General features: G+C 31.9%; 1 protein-coding gene across 2 annotated transcripts; it reads right to left on the bottom strand.

Moving 5' to 3' along the window:
• Positions 1-6638: 6638 nt before the first annotated feature.
• On the bottom strand, positions 6639-13001 carry LOC143565348 (serine/threonine protein phosphatase 2A 55 kDa regulatory subunit B beta isoform-like). Of its 2 annotated transcripts, none has more exons than XM_077052339.1 (14): positions 12773-13001; positions 11629-11732; positions 11445-11543; positions 10590-10709; positions 10328-10504; positions 9647-9738; positions 9042-9160; positions 8829-8952; positions 8292-8415; positions 7541-7609; positions 7367-7458; positions 7216-7293; positions 7063-7133; positions 6639-6985 (listed from the first exon to the last, which is right to left on the bottom strand). In XM_077052339.1, exons 1-14 carry the CDS (start codon positions 12888-12890, stop codon positions 6849-6851), a joined length of 1524 nt encoding a protein of 507 aa, XP_076908454.1. In that variant the 5' UTR covers positions 12891-13001; the 3' UTR covers positions 6639-6848. The 2 variants fall into 2 exon arrangements, with proteins under 2 accessions (XP_076908454.1, XP_076908453.1); XM_077052338.1 differs by having other exon boundaries at positions 10325-10504.
• Between the last annotated feature and the right edge of the window lie 209 nt (positions 13002-13210).

Genomic DNA, 13210 nt, shown 5'->3' on the forward strand with positions numbered 1-13210 from the left:
TGTGCATAAATTGTTAAACTAGAGGTCTCGAGTTCGGGTCTCATCTTAGACCTGTTTTAATGTTATTTTTACACTTAACAAATCTCGGTTACTATTAGTGTTAATATTTTTACATAAAAACTATTATTAGTATTAATATGTTAAACTTACTAATATATGTATTCATTATTAATGTTATTATTATTATCGTTATTATAAATATTAAAGTTGTTAATATTATTATTAAAAATCATATTATTATTATTTATTAAAAATTATATTTTTATCATTTATTATTAGCAATAATACTATTGTATTTATTTTGTGAACTCGTTTAGAAATCGAACCAACATCGGGTATAGTATCATTCAATATTATTTATTATTATCATTTTTATCAACAACATTTTAATTAATACTAAGACCTTTATTCTTTAACAATTATTATTAGTATTATGCTATATAAGTATTATTAATAATAATTATTCATATTATTATTATCATCATTATCTTACATATCTATAAATATATATAAACATATATATATATATATATATATATATATATATATATATATATAAAACATATCTTTTAGAATTATTGTTATCATTACTATCTTATCAATAATAATATTATTATGAACTTCATTATCTATTCATTTTTTTATACAACCGAACTCTTAATTTAAACCTGTTTATTTATATTTTAATATTGGTAATTATTTAAAAGCCTAATAAAATAATATTATCTTATTTTTAAATTGTCAAATAAGTACGAGTCCATAATCATTAACAAATTAACCGGTAATCCGATTTACAACCGAACCTCATCGTTCAATGTTTCCAATATAGTTTCATTATGGTTTCAAGTTCATTAATATATATTACATTATTTATTATTGCTAAGGTGTTTATCGTTTCAAGTCGGATCTGTTCGTTTACCGTTCGAGCTTCGTTTATTTATCTATTTATTTCTCGGTTCATCAATCGAGGTGAGTACTTTCATACCCCTTTTTTCCGTCTTTCGTTTTGGGGTGACATTTCATAGTTATCAAACTAAATGCTTTAATTACTTGCATCTTAAACCACAAACGTGATTGTATACCTTACTTGAATAATTGCTCGATTTGGTGTTCTATGCTTATTTGTCTATGTGTTTATCGCTTTTGGATGGTGGAACTATAAATCCTAGACCGTTTGGCAACCCCTCATGGCAAGGTGTCGTTAACGTAATGCAATTAACGATAACTATAAAATCCTAGGCTACTTGGCAACCCCTTGTAACTAGGTGGCGCTAACGTAAGACTATTAGCGATTGTCAATTTATCCAACTTTATAGCTTTTATTTATTGTTTTGTATACAAGTTTGTGGCTTTTATTACTATATACTTATATGCTCAAACTTATGAATTGCTCACCAACCCTTGTGTTGACAAACTTTATTTTTATGAAATGTTACAGGTTTGACTTTTGTTGACACGAGTGCTTGACGGAAAACGTTACCAAGACTATTAGGGTATTAGTAAAACGAACAATATGAATGCTATTTGTTTATATGAGCGAGATGTGTTGTTATTGATTTGTTGAAATAAAATGAGTTAAATAAATATTGTCACTTTAAATAGTGTCTTGTGTATTTGTCCAAACACGTTGCACCCCGGCATGTTCCGCCGCCTTTAGTCGGGGTGTGACACCCCCTATACCAGAGCGTTTATAGTGCTCAATCACACACTACATGACAAATGGGAAGTGGTTTGTCATGAGTAACTCACGAACACTTTATGAAATCGATACTGATATGAGACCTCTGCAATATTTCCACAGCGTCAACTCACTAAATTGTGGTGTAGGTTCCGTGTACTTGGAAACCGTTGTTGCACCGGCTATATGATGTCACTTTCTTCCCATGTTTAATGTACGCCGTGTGGTTTATGTTAAGATTGAAAACTGAGGTTAGTTATGTTGCATTATTTGCACGTTATATATTATTTTTCTACCATTGGACTTCTCACCTCATGTATATTACGTTGGACGGCTTTTCAACCTCACATTAGTTCTAACATTTTTTAACATGATTTGATAAATGGCACACCAACACTATATGAGATTGCAGCCATCACCAACACGATAAGACGCATTCAATCCTTTATGTTGCTTAATAATCACTAAACACATAAACCTACTTCCTTAACAAATAATTCACAAAACACGATACATCCAATATATATGCATAGCTCAATATTTTAGTGTGCACCCCCACATAAAAAAAATCCAACAAACCATATGAACATGCGGCAACAAGTTCTCACTGATAACCCTTTACGCAGCACACCAGACACTGCAGACTAATACGAGTGGATAATTTGCGCGACCCCGCAGCAACGCGCGGGCACTTTTGCTAGTATAAATAATGTGATAGTATTTATATAAATAACAAACTTGTTTAGGTTTGTAAGCTTAGCCGTAGTGTTTTGAAAATCGATCTCAAACTTGATGAGTATCATCCGTTTAAGGTTAAATTTTAATAAGCTTGTTTAAACTCGCTTTGCTTTTATGGTATCCTTACGAGCGGTTAGACTCATTTACAAGCCTAAGTATAAAAAGCAAAGTTTAGAGTTTAGATAATATGGTCAAGTTGTTATACGAAGGGAGACAAAAATAAGAAGGATTTATAGTCATACAAAAAACCTCTAAACAAATTTAAAAAAATCATAACTCAAAATTGAATAAAAAACAAAAAATGTAAAAACACAAAAGCGTTTCCACCGTCTTCCTTGATTGCAAAAAAAATGATCATTGTGTATTTTTGTTTATCATTGTGTTTTTTTTTATTTTCGTCATTTATTGTGTCTTTTTTCCTTGACATTGTGTCTTTTTTTATATTGTGTTATATTACTAAACATTGTGTTATATTTTGTTCGACATTATGTTATATTTTGCGATCTGTTGTGTCTTTTTTTAGTTATCATTGTGATTGTTCATTTTCGGCAATTTATCTTTTTTTTCTCGGCTTGTGTCTTTTCGGCGTTTTTTTAACGAGACTGACGGCGGAAACATTTTGGGCTTTTTAATTTTTTCGTTTGTTATTTATATTTTGAATTATGATTTTTTTAAGAGCTTTTTCATGCAATTACAAATCCATCTTACACTTCTCATTTTTGTCTCCTTTTTCATTTTAACTTTTCCCAAAATAACAATCCAATTTGGAAGAAAGATTATATAATACAGGTAAAAAGTTGACTAAGGAATATTGAAGTATATAAAGTGGAAAAAAAACTTAAAACTGACATACACCACCAAAAGATAAAACCTTACTTAGACCAGGTACAAGTAAACTCACTTACCAACTATTGTCAAGTGGACGCGTACAAAACTCTCGCCCTTGCGGAGAAGTAGTTCAAGAATCGGTCTAATTAGCCACTTGGGACGTTGACATTCTTTAGAAAAGCCACTTGGGGTCGTTGACATCATTTCGAAAAGCCACTTGTGATTGTTGCTAGTTGCTACTTGCTACACATCCTCTAGAGGATTGTAGTTGAGTTAGAAGGATTCTAACATTTTTTTCCATTATTAAAAGTGCTAATATGTTGACAAACCCTTATAACGTGACCCAAGGCGCGAATGTGCACTGATAATGTAGTTATATTCATAAACACTTGTAACATATAACGAGTCAAGCCCGATCTCTAGAGGCAGACCCAATGCTTTAGCATGGGTCACCCGCACCCTTTGATATTTTTTTTAAAGTACTTATAAGCTAAAATTCCAACCGCACTCCCAAGAAATTTGACACCGGCCGAATAAAATTTTAACAGCCAAGAAACGACTTGAGAAGTTGAAATTAGAGGGTTTTAAATCGTTTTTTAAGTGGAAGTCAGCAATTTTTTTTTTTGAAAAGCGTGAGCTTGAAGTGGTAAATATGGATGTTGAATACATAACCAAGAAGGTTGAGGCAAAAGACACATCACATATCGACATTATTACGAGTATGAATGTTTCAACACTGTGTTAGATATGCAAATTTAAGAGTTTGGAAACCACTTTGACGAGGTAACATCCGACTTGCTAATATGTATGAATCATTTTGAGTCGTTGTAATAATTTTTGCGGGTTTGATATCCCAAAGGTATCACAATTAGCCGATACATATCCATATGATTTTGATGAAGATGATAACAGATAATTAATTATTGAACTCCCAATCTATATGTGATTACATAAAAGATGATCCAAGATTTGTGAGTTGAATGGGTTATCTAGTCTTGTACGATTCATGGTCCAAACAAAGAAACACTTATCATTTACATTGGTTAACCATTTATAGAAGTTAGTTCTTGTTTTATCAGTCGGAACAACAAGTATTGAAATGTGATGTCCCGCGATGAAGTATTTGAAGACCGATTTGCGTAATTGGATTGGTGAAGATAAATTGAGCGATAGTTGTATTTGTCATATTGAAAATAACTTGCTTAGGAATATTTTTCTTAGACGTTGTAATGGTTGGGTTAAAAAACTGAAAACTCATCGAGAGCAATTGTAGGGATATTGTATTTCTATAAGCTATTATATGTTTTAAATGACGATCGACGGATTTTTGTTATTTTTCCGTAATTTGAATTTGTTTTTTCAGTTACCCGAAACTAAAGTTTGTATATAGATGGCTAGAATTTCGAGCCTAGTAAAATTCTGACTCAAAAAAACATTAACTTTTATACATTTTATAACACTTGCACGACAACCAGATGAATTTCATCTACATAAGGATCTCTTGATATAATGTCGGTGAAGGTTGTTCATGTCAAACATGACGTAGTGCTGCATCTAACGACGATTACCAAAATAATTTACCGATGGATCACATACGACGATATCCGCGACAGATTTCCAGCTACAAATATAGTTTCGTAAACAAGGCGTTTTCTTCCGATTGAATACCGACAGTCGCCATCCATCATTGATGAATCATCAGTGATACTTGTCTTCGTAGTAGGTTGTGTCCAGTTGATAACATCGTTTTAAATTTATACAAGTTGTATATTTCTAAAAATTAAGAAAAAATATTTATTCATTTGTTAACGTTTACAGGGTTAACTCCATAAAAGGTCGTCATGCGTTTTCTATTTTTTGTATAATAAGACCAGGCGCTAAAGGGGGTTTGGCCTAACGACACCAAAATGTTGGATAAGCTTTTGCCTTTTAAATGCTACTAGACGGGTGCCCGTGCGATTCAGCGGGTGTTTGAACCTGTTAATCACGTAACAAATATAAGTGTTTATGGTTTGGTTAAAACCTTGAAATCGTTTAAACCGGTCATTGGTTTGACTTCTTTTTTCTTTTTCTTTTTTTACTTTCGGTTTGTTGGTCGGTTTCAAAATTTTCAAAACGTAGTGAACGGTTGGTTCGCGGTTTATACTGGAAACCGGCCATATGAAACCAGACCAGACTGTAAATGTTGAATGCATTTTAATGTTTTTTTATTATTAATTATTAGATATGTTTTGTAATATATATTATATATAGTTAAAATTTAATTGAACATAATCTTTTTATTACAAATAACTTGGCTATGAAACTTCAAATTAACCTAATTGCAGTATGATTCATTTTGTAATCTTTGTTGTTATTATTTCACGTCCTAGATCTTCCATTAATATTTACCATTTATGTGGCTAAAATTATCATTATTTATGATCCTCTCAAGTATTATTTTATGTTAGTGTTTAGTTAAAATTGATGGTACATTTAAATTAATAATTATTTTAAACTAAATTTTTTATTAAAGTTTAAACTGTGAAACCAAACTGGAACCAGGCCGTTAGTAACGATTCGGTTTCAACTTTCAATGGTTGAGTTTGGTTTTGGACGACAAAAAATCAGTATTAACGGTTGAACTCACAAGTTTAACTTAAAAACCATCAAAACCGACACTGAACACCCCTACGTAACATATTAATTTATTTAAAATCAAAAAAATTATAACAATATTGTATCCAAATTAAAGAGAATAAAATGCTCGTTTTTATGGTGTAATTTTTTTTTATAAAAGTAGTAATGTTTGAAAAGGCTATAGTCGTTTAAAAGCATGGGTGGAAAGTTAGTTTACAATTTAAATTAAAAATATAATATGGTTAAAGATGAGGGACCAAACTTGTAAGTTGAATAGATTGTGTTTAAAAGACAAGTTTACCATATGAAAATGAAGTACTATAAGCATGGAATATGTAATAATTGGTTAAAATGAAAGATGTGAAGAACTCTGGGAGAGACGATGACATTCGGAATTCAGAATAAGGTTTCAGACTTCATAGAGTCAAGAGGAAGATGCGATGCACCGATGCAGCAAAGTAATTTGCTCATTAGGGTTAAGTAATTTGCTCATTAGGGTTTTTTTTCATGTTGTTTATATATTTAAGTGTAATAAATAATTAAATTTAACGTTTCGGATATCCGAAGCATCCGAAAATTTTCAAAACTAATATCTGAATCCGAAAATTCGTATATTCGAATTTTCGGATATTTCGTATTCAGATTTTATTGAACACCCCTATCAGCGACTATTAAAGTTGTAGAAGGAAAACAAGGTAAATAACGGCAAACTTTTTTTCAAAAAATAAAAAAAAAAATAATGGAGGGATGAATCAGAAAATTGGGAGTATATATAATAAAAGCCCAAACATTTGTGGATGAAAACCAAACAAATTTTGTCACCATCAATTGACATCTTCTACAACTTTCTCTACACCTTTCTGTAGATTCTAACATCTTCTAGAACCTTCTCGATACCGACACAGTGTTTGATGTCGTTGTTTCAAGAAAACCAACAAAAGTTGTTGACAAAAACCGACACGTCTTGTGAGAATAGATTTGTAATTTATGCATAGTACATGTACAAACTGTTTGCAGCAGCACAAGCAATGGAATTTTCAGTAGGATGCCATGCTAAGTGGAGTAGTTTTGTTGTGAAATCAAATGAGTTCCCATTTGTGTCATTACTTGTGCTTTCACCCCCTATTGATATAGTTAAAAGTTTAATTAATACCGCGGGAAATGATCATTGGTAAAGAAAAGATTTGAGTAGTATATACCTCGTCTAACAACACGGGTTAGGCTGCTGCTTAGAGATCTTGTAGGCCTTGCAGGAGTCTGCACTTGTCGCCTACAAAAAACGGGTCAACTCGGGTTATATTTTATTTTTAATGGGTCAAATAGACAAAAACAGAAAGTGTTGTATTTAATACCTCATAGGGTTTTTGCTAGCTTCCAGGGTAGTTGCCTCAGTACTTGTTGGAACCGAGCCAAATACACGAAAAAGATTGCTGAAATCATATTAACTTAATGAGTGTGTTGAACAAAAGAGAAAAAAAAACAGATAAAGTCAACACAAGTTACCTGTAAGAACCAGTTGCTACCCGTTGACCATCACCACTTAGACAGCATTCAAATTTATCAAAGATTGAATCGTTTTCATACAAGTCACATAGCTGGAGATTATCAGTTGCAAAAAATTAATACTCAATGCGACAAAACTAAATAAAAAATGGTTAAATTAGGAGGTAAGTATACCTTAGGTCTTAGATATTCATGAACCTGAAACGTTGAAACTGGACCAGCGTCCATGTTAATGTCCCATAACTGCACAAAGATATTACAATTTTAGTAAATAACAATCGAAGGTTAAAAAATATTCTTTTAAGTTGGAAAGAAACTATTTAACTGCAAACAACGTAAGATATTTATGTGCTTGAACAATAAGATGGCTTTTTATGGGCTGGGTTATTTTCCTGTTTCTAAAAAACTTACAAATAATTTGAGTTCAATACGATTACACAAAAACATATATTGTTACAATAAATAATCTACTGTTGTAATTAAATCAATTTAGTAGGTTGTACACATAAAACACACTTGGGCAACTTTCGAGCCAATTGACATGATACCTTTTAGCTAATTCTTTTATATTATTCATTTAACCCTTTTAAAATAAAGGGACATCGGATTTTAATAATTTCAACTTTGACCTACTGGCCGGCGCTAAGCCCAACTTAAGATATATTTTATGACAATCCCAACTTTCAACCTATTTTCCTCCATCAATCTTATATGTATTTTCCATGTCATCAAGCTAACGGGATTACTTTTCTTCACTGTTTCAGTTAGCATGGAATTGCCGGATGAAAATATGTAGAAAGTTGGGACTGCAAGAAAATATCGAAATATTTATTAAGTTGGAATTGGCGCCGGCCAATAGATCAAAGCTGGGATTAACAAACCAAATCAACCCGTTTCATAACTCTGCAAAATAGAATGTAACAACCTTAAGGGTCATGTAGTCACGGCTTAGTAGATATCTTCCATCCCTTCCAAACTTAATATCAGAAATAGATGCAATTATCTCAGTGAAGAATGATCTCGAACCAGGTGATTCGTGTTCTTCAAACCTACAAAGTAGATTTCAATATAAGAATAAAATAACAAAACCAAAATGACCAAAATTCACGAATAGAAACAAACTTAACAACTTTTCAGGGTTTTAGCAATCAACTGTAGTTTATTACTGACTTCCGCAACCAAGTTACATTTTATTATTAATTGTACCAATGAATGACATGTTTAACCTGTGGCAGGTTGCCTTTTGGCTGATTTTTGTCATCTTAACGTATATGTATATGTCAGTAATGTCATGTAACTTTAATTTTTTTTTTAAATATATAAATATTGTCAAAATTTTAACAAATATTGCATATGTGGTGCCTAATGTGGTGGTTGTCCTGCATTGACCAGTGCCACATCAGTAATTTACAGGTAAACTAGTTATGATGAGGTTGGCTACTAAATTCAGTAAGATACATACAATTTAGAATGTCTGTCACATAATGCAGATTGACGCAAATCAATTAAGCGAATGGATCCTTTTGAACTACTATATGCAAGTGTGTTACAGTGAGTTGGATGAAATTCTGCTGATGTAATCACCTCTGCAAATAAGGAAAAATATAGAAGATGAGTGTTTTAGAATGGTTAAAGGGTTGTTGATTGATATATAATCCGATGAACATATATGTACCAGTGAGGTCCTCCATATTTGTAGGCTTGACATCGACAATGTTGAAACTTTGATTGCTAATTTCCAAATTCCAAAGGTTTATCCGCAGATCATCGGCCGATATGAACGTTTCACCATCACTAATGCAATAAAAACGATAGAATGTTGATAGTGAAGTTTAAATTGATGAAATCCATATTACCATATGGCATATACGTCGCATTTTTTATATAAGTAAATACTACTCTCGTATGTGGTAAGTCAAGAAGAATAATATAGATGACACCTATCATTGTGAAATGTTAGAAAAATAATAGTCTCATGATCCAATTCTTTCAGTCAAAATGATTTAGGGAGTACGAAGAGAAAATACAACATTAATAATTCACTTGTTTGTAAATGAATAAAAAGTCATACAACTTAATCTCACATGTTAATTTTTTTTTCTAAACATAGTAAGTCTCAAACCCACAATCTCCAATTTCCAAGTCCAGACAACTTTTTTATCAGGCTAAATGCATTTACTATTTTATATAACATTTTTTACTTTCTAAATTGAGATAAAGGTGTCCAAACTAGTAACATAATACACAAAAATAGCATGTAAAAGAATTGAATATACAAACCTGTTATTTGATATAGAATTGATATGATAATCATGAGCGTGAGCATACACTCTTCTACATCTTGCAACAAGGCTTGGTTCGTTACAAGTTACCTACAAATTTATGTTCATGTTATGTTAGATAGAAAATAGATAAGAACAATATGCACGTGCAAATATAATGTTGCAAAAATATAACATTTTAAAATTGATTAAAGTGGTTATTGTATTTGCTTTAGAAACTGGTTATTTGATGATTGTGTCTTGTAATCACAATAATAAGTTATTAATGTTTGGTAACAGATTGTGATTCTGATTATCAGTTTCATACTCGCAACAACAATATTATTAAATGGTGAAACAAATTACCTAACTTGAAAGAGTTTTACATAACTAATCTCGTCTCAAAAGACAAAAAATATATTATTTTTTAAGAAAATCAGAGGCAGTGAAACACTCAAACAGCTAATTATCAAAAAATTACAACTTCAAACTAAAAAAAAGGAACACATCCAAACACTATCTACCACGTCTCGTTTTATTAGCTAAATTATCAAGTTCAAAATCATATCTTGCTTTCAAAACACACATCCGAACACCCCCCTAAATGATGAAAATTCTTATAATCAGAATGAGACTGATATCAGTATTCCCAATTTAAAGTAATGTAGAAAAATATAAAGCATAAGTTGAGTACAACTACCACTGGTAAGCGCAATGATTGTATTGCGCCAGAAGAGAAATCCTTGTACTCTCCATTTGTTGTATGTGACGATTTATTAATCGAAGAAACACTAGAACTGGCAATACTTCCATTTCCAACAGCCTTTAAAGGATCCACGTTCATTTCAGCAACTTTCTTAGCCTTTTTTTCTTGAACCTAAAAAGTCAACAAACTTGGTTAGTTAAAACCTGTCATGAGAAGAAATATGAAATTAAAAAAAATAAAGTGGGCAGTTAGGTACCTTCCAGAATTTGATTGTTTTGTCATTGGTAGATAAAAGAAACAGGACACCATTGGCTGTTTGGCACCATCTAATTTTGTTGATTTTCTCCTCAATCTCCAAACTCTTCAAATAATCAAACTGGAAGCAAACGTTGAGATGCATAATAAGCAAAAATGCAAAATGGGTGGGGCAGGCATGTTAACAGGTCAAACACGTAGTTTCTGTTACGGTCAAAACTGGTTGGTTGACCAGTAACACTTTCTGTCCAAGTTTCTTAAAATAGTCAGGGCGACTTATGCATATCCCTTTAAAAGTTCAAAATTCCATAGATGTCCTAAATTTTATAATCGTATTATATGTACCCTTCTAAAACACCAAAATTATCACATTTACCCATCCTATAAGTGATATGGCAGTTATATCTAGCAGCATGCTTCACTGAATTAAGGAAACATTATAAGCGAAAGATGATTCACAGTGATATCTTCAGTGTTGTGAAATGGTAAATATGATATTGTAGAATATGAGTATATATATGAAATTTGAACTTTTTGAAGGTTATGTATGAAATTAGTCCTATATAATTAGTGTGTCAATCATCAAATATGCTTACAACTACTAAATAATTTCAACATATACGATTACAACAATTCAATTAATCAATAACCATCTTTCTTACAAAAATGATTTAGGAGGTTTAAACACTCTAGGAGACTTTCGACCCGTTTTGATGTTTTCTTTTTAGCTAACATTTTTTTACTTTACCCGTCTAAATAGTTAAGAGATGAAATAACCGAAATTGACCTATTCATAATTAATGGGTTGAAATTGACACCTACGCCATACAACTGGCTCAAAGAACAGAAAAGTTACCTCAGGTTCATGGCTCTGAAACTCAGTTTTATAACGGAACTCTGGATGCCTATTACTCTGGTAATCGGTTTTCTCTAAATATTTTCTACTTCCACCATGCTACATAAGTAACCGGAAAAGGTGAAAAAATACAACAATGACAGAAAATCAAAGCACATAAACAGGAATAAAACATTTAACTAACCTCCTTTGTGTCAGTCCTCTCGAATAATACCACTCTTCCCCCACGGTCACCAGTAGCAAGATGGTCACCACTTTTATCAAATTCAATAGCCGAAATTATATCAACTGTCACACAAGTTGCAAACAGCTTAGACAATTTAAAACAAGTGCACAAATTTTGTAAAATTAATGATTAATTGATTATACATATAATTAACAGGTGTCAGTAAAACTTGTGGTTTGGGTTTCAGTCAACAAGTATCACGTTGTTTTGCCAATTATAGAAACACGTTAACACTTGCAAGATTCGATATAAACGAGAAAAACATGACAAATAACCAACAATCAGAACAACATTTCTAACTTATAAATCGCCAGCAAGGCATCATAAATTATACTTCCAAAACGAATCAAGTCCTCGAATTGACACACAAAAGTTATTCGACAGTCGACACCTTTTCTCTATGTTGATTTCTAGCATATTCAAAATTTGCCACCATCCTTCGATACACATATGATTTAGAATGAATGCAAACTTGTTTACATAGATATCTTCTCACCATGGTAATAACTTAAAAAGGTGACTTTTTCATTAATGAAATATAAAATATATTTCTAACGTGCCACGACAACTCCACGAAGCTTACCCTACTACCCTAGGTCTCGCGGTTTTAATTTATTCAAATATTATCTATACATTATAAAGTAGCTTGCAACCATCTTCTAACAGAAAGCAAACATCTTTACCTATCAATATACTACAAGTCTACAGCATATCAAAGTAATATTAAATATAATAATAATAATAATAATAATAATAATAATAATAATAAACTGATCAGATAACCATTAATATGACTATATCAGATGCATTAAATAAGTTAGCTTCTCAATAAATGCAGTTAAGCACAAGAAAAACTTAAATCTTCCAGATAATGAAAACATGCATATTTCTGGAAATGAATTAAAAGCAAGAAATTTGCAAAACTTAGTAAACAATAACTTGATCAGCAACGTACAACTGCAATTTGTCGTTTTACAATTGATTTAGGCCAACAACTGAACCAACTACCAGTATTAATTAACTACCAAATCAGCAGCAGCAATGATTCAGCAATCCCAAAATTAATAATAATAATCCAAATCCTAATTAAGACACAAGTTACCTTCCTGGACTTGTTCACCGGCGGTGCGTTCACCGAACACCTGAGAGAATTTCCACTCCAGCGGCGGCGGTGGAGTCGCCGGAGCTGCCGCCGTACCATCTCCATCACCACCGGTCATATAGTCTTCTTCTTAACCTAATCTTTAATTGATTGATTTGTTTAATTAATCGAGCAAATGAATGATCTAGAAACTAATAACGAATCCACGGATGATTATTAATATTATTATTGGAGATCGCAGCAGCTGCTTCTGGAGCGTGGGATGATTTCATGAAATGAAAGAAGAGAAGAATGTAGGCTAGGCTTTTCAGATTCATTCAGCCATTAACATATAACAATCATCATAAGGATTGTTGATTAACACCGGAATCGCTTAATTAGAAGATTGGAATCAATCGGCTCCCTCTTCGTTCGCATCCACTTTCTCTTTCTAAATAT

This window comes from Bidens hawaiensis, unplaced genomic scaffold, assembly GCF_021521415.1.
Source record: "Bidens hawaiensis isolate Kalapana, Puna unplaced genomic scaffold, B.hawaiensis_p1.1 tig00022321_1, whole genome shotgun sequence".
Classification (NCBI taxonomy): Eukaryota; Viridiplantae; Streptophyta; class Magnoliopsida; order Asterales; family Asteraceae; genus Bidens; species Bidens hawaiensis.